This window comes from Podarcis raffonei, chromosome 3, assembly GCF_027172205.1.
Source record: "Podarcis raffonei isolate rPodRaf1 chromosome 3, rPodRaf1.pri, whole genome shotgun sequence".
Lineage (NCBI taxonomy): Eukaryota > Metazoa > Chordata > Lepidosauria > Squamata > Lacertidae > Podarcis > Podarcis raffonei.
This window is the reverse complement of record NC_070604.1, coordinates 62,651,365-62,672,469: the sequence shown is the minus strand read 5'-3', so window position 1 is coordinate 62,672,469 and position 21,105 is coordinate 62,651,365. Positions and strand designations below refer to the sequence as shown.

Sequence of the window (21,105 nt, the reverse complement as noted above, 5' to 3'; positions counted from 1 at the left end):
TCTCTGGGGCAACCCAGGGTACAAATAAGTAAGTAAGTAAGTCAGGGCTCACACTTTTTAAACATTTCAAAGTAATAACTTTGATAGGAGCTTTGTCAGAAAAATATTCCCCAGTTGTTTCCTTACTTTGCCCTACATTGAGAATAAAATGTGTATAACAAAACATGTATCTTTTCGGGGTTTTTTAGAAAGATATTTATTGAGTTTTTCCACCTTTATACATTAAAAAATCAAAAAAAGAAAGAAAAAACAAAAAAGTTAAAAACACACAAAGTTTACAATCCTTATTTTCAATAACATATTTCCCTGACTTCCCCACACCTCCCCTTCTTATATTCCAATTCAAATTGTTAATTCAACAAGTTCTTGTCCCCAATTTTTGACCTTTTTAAATTTAATTCATTTTAGAAAAACCAATTTTAACTTATAAACATCAGTATTTAAACATCAGTGCTCATTCTTAAATTTTTTTTCTAAAGTCGACCCAAATTCCCTTCCACGAATTCCCCAATTTTCATACTAATAACAAAACAAAATTAAAAAAAAAAAACAGATTATAATTATGCACCCTTTGGATTCCCAACCCCCCCCTTTCCCGGTTTCAATCCCCAACAAATGTCCATCAGTCTTAGTCTACTATCAGCCTGGAGACCTCACATCCGAGGCTCTTAATTCTCTCTCAATTCCTCTCTGCCGGTTTTTTTGGTGGTCCTTAATATTAAACACCAGATCTTGGAGAAGCTCTGTCCCAATAGGGTCCATATTTCTTCCAGCCAGACCTCCATACTTAAAAGTGGAGCCCGAATCTTGTTTCTTACTCCTTTTAAGTCCAAATGTCCCAAAAGCTCCAACTTCCACCTTAATCAAATTTGTAATCCATAGGTCTTCAGATCTCCACATAGGGAGATCTCTCCATTCTTCACTCTTCAATTCAAAACAGATTTTCATCATCCAGTACTTATTTTCCTTTGTAGCCATCATGTCAGGCCTCTGGCTCTCCTTTGTCATCTGCAACATTACATCTCCTCCTTCCTTTTCCTCAGAAACAACATATATCTCTTTCTCCACACTCTCAAATCTTTCAAGTTTCTCTTCTTGTCCAGCTGCATGAACTTCATGAGTCAAGTCCATATCAAATTCAATGAATTTGTTTACTGTTAAGTCCAGAGTTCCAACATTTGTAGCCTAAACATCAATTTGGCCTTGTAACTTTCCCAAGAGAAGAAACACTCTGTCCAATTTAGCTTGAATTTTTCCTCCTTCAGCCATTCTTGTAATGTCCCAAAATCCCCTCTAGAGGGATTTTGGTTACTTTATCTTCCTTCCAGTTCAAATCCAAAAATCAAGTTAGTTTGTATCAGTTCTTCCTTGTTTTCAACAAAATATAACCAAATTGTAGCAAATATATCCAGCAGAGACAGCAGAAACAAAGTTCTCTTTTTCCTTCTTGACAGCTAATTTGACAGCTGTCAAACTCTTCTATATCTCCTCAACAGGCTCTCTCTCGGATCACTCCCGGGTCCGGGGGGGTGGCACTTCAGCTCTCAAAATTAGCTCTTATCCTCCAGTAAAATTACTTATACTGCCAAATCGTGAAATTAATGTCTTTTACCCAATAAAGAAGAAGAAATTCTCTCAACCTTAGTTAGCTAGTCCTTGCTTTAGATCATTTATAAGACGGGGAGACGGACTTCCTGTTTGCGCCTTCCCCGATCGTGCCTAATTCAAAAAAAAATTTTCTTTACAAATCCAATTTCCGTATTACTCATGGGTTGTTGCTTTTAGAGTCCAATTGTTCACAAGAAGAAGTCAGCGCTCTCCGACCATGGCATGCGGCTTCACTCCACAGGAGAAGCAGTCGACTCTCAGCACCGCGCCGCTCACCCCGTCCCCCGTTCCGAAGCCTTTAAAAAGGCTCCTTCGCGGGTCGGGGGTGCAAATGGTGCCCGCCGAGTCACCAGGTTCACAGGCTTCAGCGCCTGTGATTTCTGAGGGTCCCCGCGTCGCCGCAGCGGCAAGACCCGGATCCTGCGGAGCCGATTCCCTCCGGAGCTCGATGGCGCTAACCCGGAAGTCCAAAACATGTATCTTTTCGATTGAGGCCTCTCAGCACAGTATGATGCTGTAGCAGATATACCAAATGTTTAGACAAGTATTTCAGGGACTTTGCATGGCCATGCATGGCATTCATTTGGAAACTTTCCCCAGTAAAAAAAACCGACGACAGTGAAGTCAAATCATGTTATGCACGTGAAGTCAAGGCATTAGTGATAACAGCTGTGTGCTATTAGGAAGAAGAATAGAAAAACTTTTCTGAATGGAAATACTACCTCCTAGTTTTTAGCCAAATGGATTTTTTTAAAAAAACCAAAAACAACACTCCTAAATTTTAGCAAGAGGTGATTTCTGACCTTCCCTTGGTTGCTGTATTGTCCTTCCGTCACGGCAGCAATTCGATACGGCTTGGATGGGGCCCCTTTCTTTCCACTCCTTTCCATTAACTTGGTACTGATAATTTCACTTTTTAAACAAAACAAAACAAAACCTCTCTTTTCCTGTGAGTCTAGGCAGTGAACAGAGCAATAGAGATCAACAGCCAAAAAGGAACTAAAAGAATCCCTAAGCAAGACTAAAGCCAAGTTTATGCTTGGATCAAGTGCAATTTCAGCCACTGGAACCAAGTACACACGTGTGCAAGGAAACACATAATGTTATAGAGGAGTTGCTTTCAGCTGCTAGTTAGGCAAGCCAGAACGTTAGTCTTGCCATGGATCTGCATGCCTCATAGATACAGAGCTGTGCCAGAGCCAGTTCTTCAGTTTAAGGCTGGTGAGAACAAGCCCTTCAGCTACTGATCTGTGCCTATTTTATCCACCCCACAATTACCTCCTGCGTGTTTCTCTCTTTGCCTAATGCTTTGCTATATTTTCTCCTGCATTCTGGCTGCAATCCTAAACTCACTTACTAGTGAGTAAGCCCCACTGAACACAGTGGGACTTTTAAAAAAATAAACACACCTAGGTTTGCACTGCATTTCTTCCTTGGGAATCCGTGGACAGATGCCCTGACAGCTTTACTGCTAATGCATTATCCTTACAAATGATTTTACTTCTGTTATTGGACCATTTCTGCAGCAAGCTGTGTTTGTGTTGAAAGAGGAAGCATTAAGTCTGCTTGTCCAACAGCAGGCAAACAGGAAGTCGGCTTTTCATTTACATCCCCTGTCCTGCCTTATTCACTCGGTTCTAAACTGTCTGGGTAGAGCATGTTGCTCTCTATGGAATGGCTATAGCAGATAGTAGTAGCTTTTCGGCCAGTTAAAATCTCAGAGAGTTGATGAGAATTTCCAACTTGAGCTGAACCATTTAAAGAGCTGTGGCAAGTCCCCGAAAGTGCAATTATATTTCCAAGAGCATGGCAGTAATCTTGGAGAAAGCTCTTAATGAATCATAGGCGAGGCACGCTTCTTAGATGAAGCATATGTTTTTTGCTACTATCTTTCACAGCTCCATTTTGTGGCGTGGTGAAATCCATAGGAAAGCCGCTTAAGGGCATGGCCAAACTATTTTGTATCCACTACTGAAGTGCATTACCTAAAAGATGGTCTTAAACATAAAAAGACAAAAATGACCTTTTATTAAAGCTTAGAGATGCTGTGTATTTTGGACGTGACACAGACATCTGATTGGAAGGCTGCCTAATGCACTGCTACAGACGTATAATCAGCAGATGGAACTCTGGGTCACAGCTCTCAGATGAAGTGAACACAAGGCCATTTCTCCTTTGGAGACTTGATCTGGCTTTTGACTTTAAAAATTTAGAACAGGAACGGAATGGATTTTTTCTTGGATAAGGACAGCTTAGCTCAACAGTGCAGGGGCCTTGTCTACTGCAGTACCCAAAAGCTAAATTGTTCCTTCTAGAGAAGGAAGAAAGACTAATGGCAAAATCTGCTTTTCAAGGATACAGAAAGGCTGGTTCTACGGGTGACAGTCATAGGCTGGCATTCAAATAAGCTTCACTCAAGAGTAAACCTATTGAAATTAACAAGGGGTGGAGGGGCTCACAGCCCCCAAGAGGATCTTTCTTGTCTCATAGTCAAAGCCTTGGGTGCCAGCAAAAAACAGGCATGGCTCTGTCTCTCAATTGCCCAGGCTGCTTCTAGCTTCTAGTTCTCTCTCACACAAGTCTGGTTTTTGTATTTCTAACTACCAGACAGTTGTGGAAGGGGGTTCCACCCATTTGCTTTCTGGCACAGAGCCACTTCCTTTGTTACTTTAGTGACCCATACTTTGGGGACCTTTATAGTCCCTGTCTGGTTAATTCAGCAATTGAATTCCTGCTGCAGCCAGGAATTTGAAGGGACTCAGGCAGGCAACCTACCCCCACCCACCTCCAAACACACAACAGTGTGTGTGTGTGTGTGTGTGTGTGTGTGTGTGTGTGTGTAGAGCCAAAACAGTAGCAATCACTAATGAAAGTACACATGGAATGCACTATGTATAAACATTGTATAGTATTCTGCAGAATGAAAGTTTTTTTTAAAAAATAAATAATCCAGTGCAGAATCTATCAAGGGCTTGCACAGACTTTCTAAAAAGATGGCAACTCCCACCACAATAGTTTTTGGGATGTGGAAAATACTGGAGACTTTTTACTATGAGAAACTGAGGAGTGGAATTTGATTCTCAGTTTTGCTGGGCAATAAATATAAAACTGTGTCATTGTTTTGTGAATTTTCTCATTACTCTGTTGCCGCACTAGATCTCGGCGTTCAAATAAGTACTCTTCAGCCTTCCAACCCAGCTAGCAATTGTGTTCCTTCGCCGCTGAAGTCCTACTCTACATTTGTGCTATCATAAGAGTTGTCATGGTAATGGCGAACATGAGGTCAGCGTCCGTGGCTGGAGTGAAATCCAAATGTCGTTATTCAGACTACTCTTATGTGAAAAACTGGAGAAAAGAAAAGAAAAGAAAATCATTCAGACTAGACGGAACCTCCCCCCTCTTCTGCCGCCACCAATACTTACAATTTCAAAGAGGAGGAGAAAGGAATTTATAAGTTTATATAAATAGCTAATAAAAGCCAAGAGTGCATATTCTCCAACATTCTACTGATGAAAACAAACATTTGAGCATTTGTAACATCACAGCAAGGGGTCACAACCTGAGTGCCACACACACACACACACACACACACACACACACACACACACATCCAGCCAGGTGAAAGATTGTGAAGGCCCTTCTTCTAGGCATGGCATTCCTTTCCCTTGCAGTGACCTGTCTTGGACTGGCTCGTCTATGTTTACGAGTGGCCGAGCATTGCATGCAAAATGCTTATGAGAACACCTTCACTCCAACACCCTTCCTTCCTTCTTTCCAACAAGAAGACACTTTGGGCCAGGGAACTTCCGAATAAAGAAGCAGCAAAAAACAGTTTCTTCTTCAAATCACCTCTCCATGGCTCCCCCAAACCTTTAGTATTCCAAACTTGTTGGCAAGTGTAAAACAAGTGTCCTGAATTGTAAGAGGGGTGTATTTGGAGTAGAAACATGGAGGGCATCTCTCCCACACTGCTCTGGTTTAAATTTCCTCTTCCAGTGCAGCAGTTTCTTCTTCTTCTTCTCAAAATAGGATCGGGATTCTCCAGATGACCTGTTTATTGAGCATTCATCCTGACTTGTTTGCACAATGCCTGCATGGACATTATAGGCTGTCCCCTGTTTATTGAGCAGTCATTCTGGTTTGTTTGTGCAGGGGTTACATATGACTTCCTGCCAACTTATTGTTGCCCTACACCTTCTAGTGCAGGGCTGGGAAACTCTTCTTGGACCAAGGGCTACATTCTCTTCTGGGGACCCCTGGAGGCTGTGCACAGTGGTAGACCTACATTTTGGAGGCCCTGAGCCTTGACCTGTTATGGGGGCCCCACCAATGAGGTCTGGCTAAACCACTGTTATTTTCTTTCAGGGGGAATGAGAGAAGCCAATATAAACAGATCCACTCACCCCTAGTTTCTACACACAAACATGCCTCTATCCTCCATGCAGCAGCTCAGCAAGGGGAATTAACAGAGTTCAGGGACAATTCCCAATCAGGTTAAAACACTTGAGGACTTGTGAGGCTGGGGAGAGTGTGTGGCATGGGGAGATTCCCATTGGCCCAGAGAGCCATATTTGAAGGGGTTGGCCTAAGTTGCTCCATCCTGTTCTAGTGTATTTCCACATTACTTTCCTTGCTGCAAAAAGTCTGATTTTTGTGGGGTGGTTGCACCAGAGTGTTTTAACCCACTTTAATTGCACAAACATAAATTTGTTGTTACATAATTAAATCTCCCCCACAAAATAGTGATAGTCTGAAGGGGACCTTACACACATCTGCATGTAATCTATAGATAGTGCCACTGCCTACAATATTGCTTTTCTACAAATATTTAAGATAAAGTTTAGTAATGGATCTGTTTGAACTCATTATAGAATAGCTGCGACTCAAAACACATTTAGTTGCATTAACCATCTGGATAGACACCGGGGGTGGGAAGGTAGGATGGAAGAAAAGTAAAGCAATCCTATTTTTGTGTCCACACAAATACAACAGCTTGCATCAGCGCCAGAGACAAGGTGCATCTGCCCTCCCACCACACACATGGAGAATTAACTTCCAGACAGATTCAAGGATGGGGCTGAAACATGATTAATTGTACAGTACTGCACGAATATGGGTGCACAATAGCACAGGTTTGTTTGTTTTTATTTTTAAAAATGCTCCTAATCTTTGCAAAATGCAAAACAGAGATAGTAATCTGTCAAGGATAAGCATCAGAAAACAGGAAAACAGATGGAGGATGCAAAACCGTTTGCAGGTATCTGTAATTTTGAATAACGCCATATCTTGTATAGGACGCTTGACAGCCAAACTACATGTTACACCCAGTTTCATGTTTCTTCAGCAACAGCACCATCTCCTGGTGTTTTTCTTGTTGTTGCATTTTCAAAAAAACCTGAAAAGTAGCCCCAGAAGCTGTAGTTGAGAGTGTTGGACCAGTGGTGAAGTAAGTGACCTGTCCCTCCTGCCATTCATCCACTTAAATCTCACATCCCAAATCCCACACAACTGTTTCCCCTCCCCCCAAAATCCAGATTTTGGTCTTCTACACAAAGCTAGGCATTCTTCTCTCTCTCACTTTCTTTTCCATTTTTAAGTACTAGTATAAAAGACCACATTATAACACTGTGGTGTTTTTTTGTTTCCTCTATGCATTGTATATCTTCTTGTGTTTGGGTCCATGAATAATATTAGGATGCTAAACCAGAAAGTGCCCTTAAAAAATATATTGATGAGTTTTATTTTTACTGGCGGGACTTCACAGATAGCACCAAATGTGGAGGAGGTATCTGACATAAAAGCTGGCATTTACCATGAGCAACAGAATGGAGTCTTCCTCGCCTCTATTAATGATCCTCATATAGAGAGAAAGGAGTTCTGGTGGAAATCAGAAATGCATGAAGTCATACTGATTATTATATGCATGTGTGTATTCAGGTAAAGAGCAACAGAAACATCATTAGAAATTACTCACTTTCTTCAATGTGGAGTTTGTTCAGCTGTTGCTGATAAAGTTATTGTTTTACTACCCTCTAAATGAGGACAGAAGCTTTTTAACTTCTGAAAATGCTTTCTCTTTTTAAGGACAGAGTTCATCTTCGGCTTGATGTTTTTTTGGTCCAAAAAAGCAGAGAACAGCAAATCCTTTTCTCTACAAACAAAATGTGCTACTTCAATGCTCCCAGCAATTTCCATAGCCTTGCTTAAATTGTTGAAAGTGTTAGAGGTACAGCAGTTGCCAAAAAACTACACTTGGAAAATATATTATGCTTATATGCATATATTTTGATAGAATGAACTTAATGCTTTCAAAAGACGGCTGTTCAGCATGCTGAAAGCAGTCTCTCTCTCTCTCTCTCTCTCTCTCTCTCTCTCTCTCTCTCTCTTATCAGCTTCCCACAAACAGCTCTGTAAAGGGGACCCCCATCCAGATGCATGGTGACACACTCTGATATTCCACTCTTGGAAAACTGCTTGCTTGGGCTACTCTTGAGGAAAAACCAGCCAAAGCAATCTGGAAAGTATGGCACATTTGAACAAGGCAGTCCTGATGGCTCAGCACTATTTCCTTGCAATGATGTGTGCTTCAGTATCTGTACACTTATGAACTCCTGCTGACAGTTGCCAGCTCCATACTTTTCTTCTCAACACCTCCTGTGAATTTAATTCATCTTGCCATCCTTAAATATAACCTAAGGCTGCCACCACTTAATCAACCCCAGCTTCCAATATATTTTAGTGTTTTTTTTGTTTTGTTTTTAAGTGCTTTAACTCTATGTTTGAGTTAAGAGTGCCTGTGTTTTCTTCTCTATCATCCCTGAAGCCCTTCTGGACTCACAGAGTCAGCACTGGACTGCTAGTAGCCAAGCATAGAGGGATATGGAGTGTGTGGTGACAGGAAGAGCCTGAGGAGAGGCAAACCAGTGGCATCTCTTTTTCCAACAGTTACTGTCTGCCGGCCCTTGCCTTTAGTTTGTGGAGCACATCCGCAGCAGGGAAAAGGAGTGCTAACCAGGAGTCACACTATGGCATCCCAGGTGAGGGGACTTCAGTTGCTGCAGGTGTTCAATGTAGGAATAGAGTGGAGTCAAGCGTTGGCTGGCTATTCTTACAGTGTACTTGTGTCAGCAATTTTCTTTGGCTTCCCAGCCACAATCCTCCTGAAAGCAACACCAAACCTTACATTATAGTGGTGGCGGCTGCCTAGCTGCATGCTGACCCCTGGCTTTCCTTGCATCTTTCATTTATACTAGACATAATGGCACGAGAAAGCCACTGTGGGCTGCATGTTCAGAGAAGCAACGCTGATAGATGCAGTGTGCAAAGGGGCACATGAATGGAGACAGGAGGGTGCTGAGGTGAGAGGCTATATTGCAAAAGGAAGGAAGAGGTGGGTAGGCCCCAGATTTATGAGTAAACATGCACAGGATTGAAATTTACAAGCAGAGCGGACCAAGTCTGGTATCATGCTAATGCGTCAATTAAACATGCACACAATTGAGCTCTGCAGCTGAAGATAGGCTTTGGAAGAGACTTGGTAGCATAAATAACCGTATGGAATTTGCTAACATAGCACATCTTCTTAAACACTCACACTGCAGCACTGGCCCCAGATTCAGAGCAGGAGTCTTCCATGAGTTTCATTTTTGTGTGAGTTGGTAAGACTTTTGCCTTATGAGCCATAGCTCCTCACCTTAACTAAAGGTTTTGGGAAATCAGCCAAATTATGCAAATCCTTTGTGGTTCGTGTGTATTTCTGACAATCTGTCCAGCAAGAATGAAGGGAGGAGAGGAGGGTTTTGCCCCAGCGTCCTGACTCAGCAGAGGACCCATATGACAGAATTCAAGCAGCCAAATCTGGGTTGGCAAAGCCAGAGGAGTTGTTGCCTTACAGAACAGATGAACTGGCACCAAGCAGCTACGGACTGATGATTTTACAGTAAACTGGCGGCTCTGTCTCTTCCAAGATCTTCATGGGGCCCTGAGCTTGCCTCCTCCACCTCCAGAGTTTACCAGATGGAAGGGAAGTCTCAGGCTGCCAAAGGGACACTGAAGTGCCTGATACATGATTAGGCACATGCCTGTCATGGCCATCATTCATGATGTCTTGGTGGTAATGAGAGAAAGATTAGAGTTGGGTTGGAGCTGCTGGGAAATGCCACAGTATCTTGCTCTTGCTCTTCAAACCTTATGTTGAGTCCTGGGTCCAAGCTTGAATTTATTCTATGTTTGCCAAATTGTTGGTATGTTCTATTTGAATTTACTGGCAAGATTTGTAAACTGATTTCACTTCCCCACCCCAACGCTTTGTACTCGTGTAAGTGAATGATTGTTGTACGCAACTTTGGGCAAAGCCCTCTGGAATGGTGACACATAAATAAACTCAATCAACCCATCAAATAGTTGAAATATCAAAGATACCTTTAAGGTACATTATTTTCTAGAGGAAACAAAGGATCCTCACAATGTCAGCCAATTTTTTTCTTAAAAATTGCTGAATCCCAGCCTTTTGTTATCCGAGTTTCCAGCATGCGAAGAGCTTGTACACCTCATGAAGCAAATTTCATATGGACAGAAGTCATTGTATCAACTTTATAAGAAACAGAATTTTCATCCTTAAACTGATGGAACACTGCAAAGTTGTCCTACCATCACTGTGGAGCACAACTGGGGAGCATGTGGTTCTCCAGATGTTGTTGGGCAGCAGCTTCCATCATCCCTGGCAATTGGCTAACCAGGCTGGGCTGGTGTGAGCTGGAGAACAGCAGCATCTAGAGGGCCACAGGTTCCCTATCCCTGCTGCAGAGCTTTTGTTGTGACTCTGTAATCAGGCAGTGGGAAAGGAGGTGGGGAGAACTGAGAAGTCTTCTGGTCTCTTTTCAGTCCTGCAGTTCTTAAACATTATTTTAACGTGTATTATTAATCTTTTTCATAAGCCTTTCTCCTCGTACCAAGGTTACAGTGGAGGGAAGGCCCTATGTGCTCATTCTGTATCCACTTTTTCCATCCCAGAGAGAAAAATAAGATTTTTCAAAAGGATTAGAAGAGGGAAATAAGTTGTGTGTCCACAAAAAAGGGCACAAGGAATCTTCACTTTCTAGGCTTTGCTAAGTGTAAAGGTATTGAACTAGGGGGGAGTGGAAAGAATGGGGACAGTGTTGGAGTCATGCATTGATTTGAATTTATATTGGCAGATGCTGCATGAGGTGTCATGTTTGTTCAAGTTTTGTTCCACAGCGGTGAGCTGCAGGAATCATAGATGAAGAAAACAGACTTGGTTGGGATGGCTGCAAATGTCTTGGCTAACCTGTAAACACCTCATTCATTTTCCCCATTTGAAATCTCTAATGCCATAGAGGCCCATGGACTCAGCGTCTTCTTAATCAGATACTTATACATATTTAAAATAAGGACCCTTCTAGTCAAGCCTGAACAAGATTGGCAAATATCTTCAGGAAACTGTTTGGTGGCAGCAGTTTCCATCACTATACCAGTTAACAAATCACTTTGTGAACTGCATTCAGATACCCCTACCTAAAGCTCTTATCAACAGGGTACCCTGTACATCAGATGGATTTCTTGATCTCAGTGGAGAAGATTTTTAAAACAAGGAAGCCATTTAATAACCTTAGGGGTGGATTCACGTGTGGGGAATATTGCATTAGATTTCCTGATTATAACGCTAGCTCTTCTGTCACGTTTTCTAATGTTCCTTCTACATTGCAAAAGCTTTTGTATTATGGAACTGTGGCTTTTGGACCAATATACCTGCATGTTGTGCTAAATTTTATTCACACCAGTGACACAATAATGAACATCATCAGACAGCATCACTACTCCCACTCTTTTTGCACATGCATGTACCATGATCCCCCCATGAAAACAGCAGGAAAAAACTGGACGTCGGTATACTGCCCCAAATTTTATTCCCGCAATATTCTTACATGATGCTTGTTGTACTTCACTGCTATTGCCTATGCATACATTTGCAACAGGATAATGCATACTAAAGATGTGCTGAACAACAAAGGAATAGTACCTATACCATCTTCAGCCAAACATCTCTGTGCGCCCTGTACCCTGACATACTGACAAATACGTGAATGCCAGATATGCATAATTGTAACTCCTGATTTTTTAGGTGTAGGTAAGCTGCCATTCCATCTTGTGCCCATTGGAATAGATACACTACATTTCCTTGTGGGTCATTTTGAAGGCCAGGATAGGCAGGTGAGATCTCACTGATTCAGCAGAAATTCTGCATCAACCTAAGCTTCTGAACCATCAGGCAGTCCTACATATAACATGTTTCAGTAAACCAGCCTAGATGTTACCAGAGCATAGACAACAGAAGTTAGGCTACCCTGTCCAGGACATAGGGGTGCAGCTGGGCTACCATCTGAAGCTGATGGAAGGCACTCTGCACCATGAAGACCACCCAGACCTCAAGTGACAGGAGAGGATCCAAGGTTACCCCCAAGTTATGCCCCTGCTCCTTCAGAGGGAGTATAACCTCAACAAGAGAAGGCAACCTCCCAGCCATTTGGTCTGTGGAACCACCCAGTAGCGGTGCTCAGTCTGGTCCAGACTGAGCTTCAGTTTGTTGGCTCTCATCCAGTCCATTATCAAGGCAAGACATTGGCCCAGTACATCCACTGCCTCACCTGAATATTGGCCATCCTGGTTAGTTCTAATGGGAACTGAAGTCTAACAATATCTAGAGGCTGCAGGTTCCTCATTCCTGTGCTAAACCCTAATTTCCTATATTGGGGAAGGGCCCTGGTTTAGTGGTGGAGGATCTGCTTTGCATACAGACGGCTGCAGGTTCAATCCCTAACATCTCCAGGCACGGCTGGGATAGATGCCTGCTTGAAACCCTGGAGAAACACTGCCAATCAGTGTTGACAGAACTGAGCTAGACAGATTGTTGGACTGACTTTGTATAAGGCAGCTTCCTATGTTGACTAGCAGAGATCAGTTCAAGGTCCCGGCACAGCTTACAGACATGTAGAAAGCTGAATCAATGCTCCTGACACCTAGAATGAAACTTTGTCTCAAAGCACTTCAGGAACAGATAATGTGCTTCTAATCCATCTATTCAAATGAGGAGGGATGGTTGAGCTGTGATGCAAATTATATGGAACTTTTATGCGGCAGCTAGACTGGTGACTGGGGGCGGCCGCCGAGACCATATAACACCGGTCTTGAAAGACCTACATTGGCTCCCAGTACGTTTCCGAGCACAATTCAAAGTGTTGGTGCTGACCTTTAAAGCCCTAAACGGCCTCGGTCCAGTATACCTGAAGGAGCGTCTCCACCCCCATCATTCTGCCCGGACGCTGAGGTCCAGCGCTGAGGGCCTTCTGGCGGTTCCCTCATTGCGAGAAGCAAAGCTACAGGGAACCAGGCAGAGGGCCTTCTCGGTAGTGGCGCCCGCCCTGTGGAACGCCCTTCCAGCAGATGTCAAAGCGATAAACAACTACCTGACATTCAGAAGACATCTTAAGGCAGCCCTGTTCAGGGAAGTTTTTAACGTGTGATATTTTACTGTATTTTTGGTTTTTATGGAAGCCGCCCAGAGTGGCTGGGGAGGCCCAGCCAGATGGGCGGGGTATAAATAATAAATTATTATTATTATTATTATTATTATTATTATTATTATTATTATTATTATACCAGCTTCCAGGGAGGCTTTGTCTTTTAGAGGACACTGAGCACTATTCTCCTCTGGTGGGAAGTGTTCTAGATCTTGCATTAAATGCTGCATGTGCAGCAGATGCCCGCTTTAGTGTGGCATCTGATGCAAAGCCTTTCATTCCCATTTTTGCATGTGTTACCTTGGCCAGTGGGCTTGTTTGAAACAATACCCAGTGCCTTTTGCAATTCTGTTTTTTAAAGTGGGAGGAAGAAAATTAAAAGTCTGCTTCTTCCTTGCAAGCTTAAGTCTAACTCTATCTTCCAATTAGAATAATTGCAGCCTACTTGTCGGCCCACCTCCGCTTTGCAAATCAATATTCATTCCACATCTGATAACTTACACGCACAGGAGCAAGAGACGCACAGAGAGGCTGCATGTTGTTCCATCTCAAAGGTGGCAGGTGGCTGCATTGCAATGTTATGTTATGTACACGGGAGATGTGTTTACACAACATTTTTACCAGGGGGTTTACAGCTAAACTATTGCTGTGAGTCCCACTGCAAATGCTTGCATTTTCTCATGGCTGAATGTCAATTCCAATGCCATGAAGGCTGGCAACATAAACCCCACTTGGTGGAAATTCCTCGCAGGCAGCCGCAGTGCCTGGAGACAGGCAGTCAAGTCATGTATCCACAGCAGTGACCAGAGGAGGAATGACCGTTGGGAGGAGCACAGAGAGAAGAAACACCTTGGTGCACCTGTAGCAGCAAAACCGGACACCTTCATCTGCCCCCGCTGCAATAAAACATGTCTCTCCTGTATCTACAGGACTGTATTCTACAGTCACAGCAGGCACTGTAACTCCATTGTGCCTCAAGACAGATGGATGCCAACAACAAAATGGTTATTTTACTGAATGCGTATCCACTAGGGAAATGAATAACTGAGCCTTGTATAAACTTGGTGGCTCTTTGTGGTATTCTGTTTATTTATTATTGCATTTATTCCCCACCTTTCTTCCAAGGTAGCACACCTGGTTCTCCTTCAATCTCCATTTTATCCTCACAACAACCTTGTGATGTAGATTGAACTGAGAGACCCAGTGTACATGATTGACAGAGTGTGGGTTTGAACCTAGTCTGACACTCTAACCACCACACCACACACTTTTGTACCTGGTTCCTTTATTTATCCTCTCTCTGTGTGTGTGCTTTGCCATGATTCATCTGAAGCTTCAAGTTCTCCACTGGGAAAAATGTATAAATGATGTTTGTTTTTTATTGGGAATTTGCAGGAGGTGAGCATTTACCCTAATTTGCTTGCACAGAGGTTATCAGTCTTCCTGTTAATCAAATTTTTAACCTGCACTTTTCAGCACATTCACTGTCACTTTCCTAACTGCATTTTTTGTGGATTTGTTGTGACAGAATGCTTCAATCCACATTAATTGTGAAAACCTAAATTTTCAGTATTGGGATGAATGCTTAATAAACAGGTGCTCTGGAGGAGCCCAAAGCTTCCTGATCAAATGTGATGCCCTTCACAACCCAATCTTTCTGCAAGTAGATGCAACATAATTAAAGTTGCTAAAAATAAACCACAAAAAACCACAACATTAAAAGTAAAACAGTAGTACAGTAGTATAAGTTATCCAAAGGGGCAAAATAAAGATTAAGGCTGCATACACTCAACATTTTATTCCAGAATCAATGGAGACTGAGTAGTTCTTTTTTCAATGTAGGCCACCCACAATCTACATCTATTGCATATGTTTTAGCCTAAAAAGAGCTTCTTGAGAAACTGGTTTCGTTCTGAAAATAAAAGCTCATTGCAGATTGATGCTGCAATACCCTGCAGCGTGCCTATTTGGAAACAGATGTTGGTGGTCCTGGCAATGGGCCACCATTGGTCCACATCTGCTCAATGACATAGTGGGTGGGCATATACCAAGGTCACAATCACCACTTCCTTCTTCATTCACCTGGGACATTTGCAGGGAGGAAAAGGGGAGAGTTTTCAAATGCATATCAAGTAACCACACCCAACCTCGTGGACAGTAGGATCTAGGATCAATCTAGATTGAAAGCAGCATGTTGAGGACAAACAATTTTGGATTGGGAAAAAAATAACAAACTACATTTGGTTAGTGTGCATGCAGCCAAGGCAACCAAGAAAACCAGAGAGGACAGTGGCTGTGAAGCTCATCTCCTTCTCCCCTTTTCAGTCTTTACAGCAATATACTACAACCTCCCACTCTTTCGGGCCAGAATTGGCTCCCAATCTTTTCTCCAATTAAATTATAGCAACATTTTGTTCATAGGCTTCACACAGTCAATCATCATCATGTCGACAGATTTCAAACACATCCATATATCTACAGCCCCTGCTGGAGAAACCAAGTGTCTGGTTATTTATATTGTGTGAAGAGAGGACTGTTATCAGGCCCCTGGATACAATTCATTGTTTCTGTGAGTGATGACAAGCTTCCTTCCTGTACTTAACATCTGATTAATGTTTGACATATTTTAATGAGAGCATTGAGTAGTCATGAAAAGGAAATAAAGAAGGCCTTGTCGTGGTCCTCTTCGGAAGGGACAAGATTGAGAAAATGTACGGCAGAATGCTGGAGACAGAGGAATACCAGTGAAAAATAAATGTATGACGTGCCTCTCAATGACTAATTTGCAACTCATTACATTATTTAGAAACGATGGAAAGACTAAGGCTTGGTTCAGACACCCACTGGCTCTACAAAAGTGGTCATGGGAATTGGGGTGGGAGCAAGGGCTGCTAGTAGGCTTGTAGCCTGGTGGAGACAGCATGGAGGCATTAGTAATATAAACCAGGGCTTCCACGTGTGACCCAAACATGTGGCTGCTGTGACTTCTGCAGTTATGGAGGCTCTTTTTGGGATAGCCTGGGTTGTGTAAATGTTAGTGGCTGTCCCTAAAATCACCATGTAGAGGCTTCAATTCCTACAGTCAGCACCACTGTAGGATCTCCACCAAGCTGTGAGCTAGCCAACAGTTCTGTGCACTCAACAGCTGTCTGAAATAGACTCCAAATTATCTTATACAAATGGGTGTGATTCCAAGATGAGAAACATGCCTCCATGGCTTCCTGATCTTGGTCAAAGCCTGCTTTCTTCTCCTTCCCACACTATTCTACCCGCTGCTTTCCTCTGTCCTTGTTCCATCCCCTTTTGGTTGGACATTCAACTAAGAGCGTGGTCTGGAATGGCTTTTGCCTCTAGACCTGGCTTTGCTCTCCATCCTGATGCAAGTCCCAATCCAGCCAAGATCTGTAGCTCTATCTCTCTGCATGCTTAACTGCCTGTGGACTGGATTTGGTAATTGGAAAGTCCTAGTATACTGGAACAGGCGGTCACTCCTTGCATGGATGCAGCAGCTGTGCCAAAGTGAATGCTACACTTGCAAAACTTTGAAGCAGATTAGCCAACTTGGTGCCCTCCAGATGTTTTGGATTATGATTCCCATCATATCTGACCATTGGCCACAACTTCTGGCGGACACCTCCTTGGCTACCTCTTCAGAAGAACGAGATAGCAGGACACCATTGCTTAATGCAGGCTTCCTCAAACTTGGCCCTCCAGGTGTTTTTGGCCCACAACTCCCATGATCCCTAGCTAGCAGGACCAGTGGTCAGGGATGATGGGAATTGTAGTCTCAAAAGATCTGGAAGGCCGAGTTTGAGGAAGCCTGGCTTAACCATAAGTTAAAGAAGTATGAGGCCCTGTTTTCTTTCTGACTCATCAGGCACCCTTAGCAACATGATAACAAATTCTCCCCCTGCCATTCAAATCAAGATCTGCCATATAACCAACTACATATACTTCTCTGTCTGTATTAGCTTGTCTATCTTTACTGGGGGTAGATTCAGGTAGGTAGCCATGTTGGTCTGACGCAGTAGAAATATATTTAAAAATTTAAAAATTGTCCAGTCGCACCTTAGAGACCAACTAAGTTTGTTCTTGGTATGAGCTTTCGTGTGCATGCATGCTTCTTCAGTGTATACAGGAATCATCTCCTCCAATACTGCTTCAATACATGACTGCGTCTTAAGACCAAGGGGACCCTATTAGCTGTCCCAACTGTGGCAGAGGCATGGCTGGTTGGGACAAGAGAAGGAGCCTTCTTGGTGGCTGCATCCAAGTTATGAAGTATCTTGCTCTGCAAGGTTTGCTTGACTCTTTCCCTTGCCATTTCCTGCCATTTTATGAAAACTTTCCTGTTCCAGTAAGTTTTTCTCAAGCCTGTTTAGGGCTTTTATCGGCTGAACCTGTTTCAGTTCTTATATTGTGCATGTTCTATCCCTGTGTGTGTGTGTGTGTGTGTGTGTGTTTGTGCTGTTGTTTTATGATGAGATCGTCGTATTTCAACTGGTGTTAGCTGTTCTAAGCCATGTTAATGCATTAGTGGGATATAAATCTTTTGCAGAAATAAAGGGGACACTATTGCATATGTACACAGAGTGATGATTTGCTCCCAGTTGAGAATGCTTATTTGGGAAAGGACAGTCACCCTTGCCAATTCTGTTACACTGCAGGTCTTATAACAAGACTTGTAGTTCTATAACCCATTGTGAAATAATAGGCTTATTTACACAAGCTCACAGGTTGTTACTGTGAGGCAAGTAGGAACTTTCTATCATAACAACCCTATTTTGCTGCTGCTGTTTTTTCTGAAAGCAGCAGCCACCAACATCGTATATCAAGCACATTTAAAATACATGTAGACAGAGAGAGAGAGAGAGAGGATACAAAATGCAAGGAAGAAACTGGGGTAGTCTAATTTTTCCTAAATATGGTGCTGTCTGAAAGATTCAGGCGCTTTCGAAAAATTTACATGCAAATTTTCCATAATGCAGTCTTTTGCCATTCTGAAATTATTATTGTAAACCAGGTATAGAGAAATTGTTGTGGGACTCCAACTCCCATCAGCCCCAGCCAGCATGACCAATGCCCAGGGGTGATGGGAGCTGGAGTCCAACTGGTCCCCACTCCCCTGTTGTAAACCAAACACAGCAGAAAACTATGGAAAATGAATTCAGCCCTTAACAAGGAGAATTAAGATAAGGCAGGTGGTGGGAAACAAAATAAAGCCTTGACTGTCCTTGTGAGGCAAAAGCTAGTGCAAATGAGAAAGAAAAACCTAGAAGGATTCTGAGCAGTATTCAGATTTTGTGAAACCAGTCCTCTCTGGTCCACTTTTCAGGCTGCATCTTCTCAGCATTATCTCTCTCCTGCTGCCTTGCCCTGAACAAGACTTGATTATGTGCTGGATCTTACCCGGTGACCCTAGCTGACTTCCTTTTCCACATAGAGCAACGGCAGGATAATTAGTCAAAACGAGGACGATGGCTTGCTTAGCCAAGTTCATTTTTCTACTTTGACCCTACAGTTAGTCTCTCCTGGCCGACAATTGCCATTCTGCAGAAGGGACAGCGCCAGATACGCTGCCTCAGCTTACAAATGCAATATGAGACAAACAGATTTAGACATTGTTGCTGTACATGTTATAGGTCCAGTAAAAGAGAGAGAGAGCACCCAAGAGAGAGAAAAAGTCCATACTCCACTAAAAACATATAAAGATGCATAGGTAAATACCATTTGTTTTGTCTCAAATCAGTCACCTAGGGCAGCTGGCTGTCTCTGCCTCTTGATGTCTTGCATTTGAGCTGGATTCTACCCCCCACCCCACCCTTGTGCAGATCAAAGGATCTAATCATGTGAACACAGCAGAACCAAAAGTGCTCAAACTTACCTCAGGCATGGACAACATGGGAAGCTTGTTCTCGAGTTCCTCTGACCTTGATGAAAGTTCCTCCCAGAAATCACATTCATATTCTTGTGCCTTCACCAGACCCAGTTCGAACCACATAAACTTGGAAGTGAAATCTCACTGATTTCAAGGGAGCAGCATTCCAAGCAAGTGAGCTTCGTATCACAGCCTTAAGCACAACTCTTAACAATTTGACACGGACCTATAGAAAGCAATCTGGGAATCTCCGTCTACAGGACCCATTTCCTATTGGTGCACCTAACTGAGGTGGATATACATGCCAGATTTTGTTTTATGGGACTGTTTTCTTTTTAATAGTTGGAAGTATCCCTGAGTGAGGCAGGGTAGGGTACGTGCTTTCCAAATTAATAAAATCAATATGCTGTCACTGCAGAATTTTTTCCCCAAAACACTTCTCTCTTTCTTTCTTTTTTACAAATGCTTTTTTTGTAATACATAAATGCAACAATGGCTCTTCAGTTTAACCTTCTACTACCATGACTTGCACTAATACCAAGAAGCAATATTGCTTACATTTTAACATACAGGTATTTTTACACCTTTTTACTTCTGGGCCAGGGAGTGGGAAGAGAAAGAGAGAAAGGTCACAAAAAACAACAACCACCAATGAAGGCCATCTGCTCAGAGCTGTGAAACAATGAATACAGTTCCACCTCATAAGTAGCTGCTTCTAATTATGAAATTCACTATACTTTTCTCTCTAGAATAATATGAAAAAAAGACTCTGGAAAAGAGTGTCACTATGGCACTGGCTAGAAAACTGCCTAGAAGCACTCCCCCCCACCCCTAATGCCACAGGCCAGGAAATAATTTCTGCTCCAAAGCTAACAAACTTAAAATGTGCCATTTCCATACCTCTTCCCTCACACACGCCAGTTCGATCCAGGCTGAGGCCTCTGAAAGATATGCTGCAAGAAGCAGGCGCTTGGGAGGCACATGCTATAGCAGCACTGTTCTGACATTTGCTAAGCACCAGAGTCCCTCAAGTGACTGGGAGCTAAGCCATTGACGTCACTGAACAATAGGCAAAATATTTCCTCCTCCTCCATAGCCCTGAACTGTAAACACCAAGCCTGAACACAGCAGGCTGAACATTTGGGGAGAGGTGGGAGAAAGAGAATGTGAGAAGCTCTCAAGCGATGCTGCCTGAAAATAAGCAGCTGCTATTGCTGCCGCAAAACACTCCATTCTGTGTGTGTGTGTGTGTGTGTGTGTGTGTGTTGTGTGATTTATGCTGTACGATTGTTGGAACAGACTTGATTTCAGAGCCCAAAGTAGTAGAAGTGTTATAAGGAAAAACAACATCCCTCTTTACATATATTTCTTTTAAAAAAAGAAAAGAACCTGCCCCCATTGATCTCATCTGTCCACGTTCCTTAAGTTAAGTCCCAGGGATGCATTTCCTGAAAGAATTAAATTATCTTCCTTTTCAACCAGTGGATATAAGAGGATGTTGAAGAAGCAGCCCAGAGCAAGGGGACAAAGGGGCAGAGAGCAGGAGGAGAAGGAAAGAGGGAAAGAAACATATGGAGTCTGCCTTCAACAGTTAGGAATCTGCCTTGTACTGCACCAGACCATTGGTTCATATGGTTCAGTACTGTCTGCACTGACTGGCAGCAGATCTCCAGGATTTCAGACAGAGTTTTCTCTCAGTGCTACCTGGGAGTGCCAGAGTTTGAACCCAGGGCCATTTGCATGCACAGCAGATGCTCTGACACCGAGCTGCAGACCTTCCCTTCCTCTACTGTTCAAATCCGACAAGGGAAATTGTGTGTGTTCCATCCTATTAGACCTTTCTGTGACCTTCAGTTCCACTCATCACAAGGTGTTGGCAGTGCAACTGTGAAACCCAGCAAGCATTGTGAGACTAATCTTCAGCAGTAACTTTTGCAGGACAGTCCCAGACAGTTGCAGTGTACTCTCTTGTTTCTCCAGCTTCTTCAAATTGAACAGCATGGAGAATATTTCTCCTGCCTTTTTAAAGCATTCTCCATCAATTAATAAGAAAAGGAAATTGCATTCAAAAATTATCAGAGG

General features: G+C 42.8%; 1 protein-coding gene across 1 annotated transcript in view; it reads right to left on the bottom strand.

Annotated features, from left to right (window-relative positions):
• PDE7B (phosphodiesterase 7B) overlaps positions 1 to 19,614 on the bottom strand; it is a 162,943-nt gene extending 143,329 nt beyond the window's left edge. The window contains exon 1 of the mRNA XM_053381992.1: positions 19,030 to 19,614. Coding sequence (XP_053237967.1) covers positions 19,030 to 19,146 — 117 coding nt within the window. The 5' untranslated portion in view covers positions 19,147 to 19,614. The remainder of the gene's footprint in view (positions 1 to 19,029) is intronic.
• Positions 19,615 to 21,105: the final 1,491 nt, after the last annotated feature.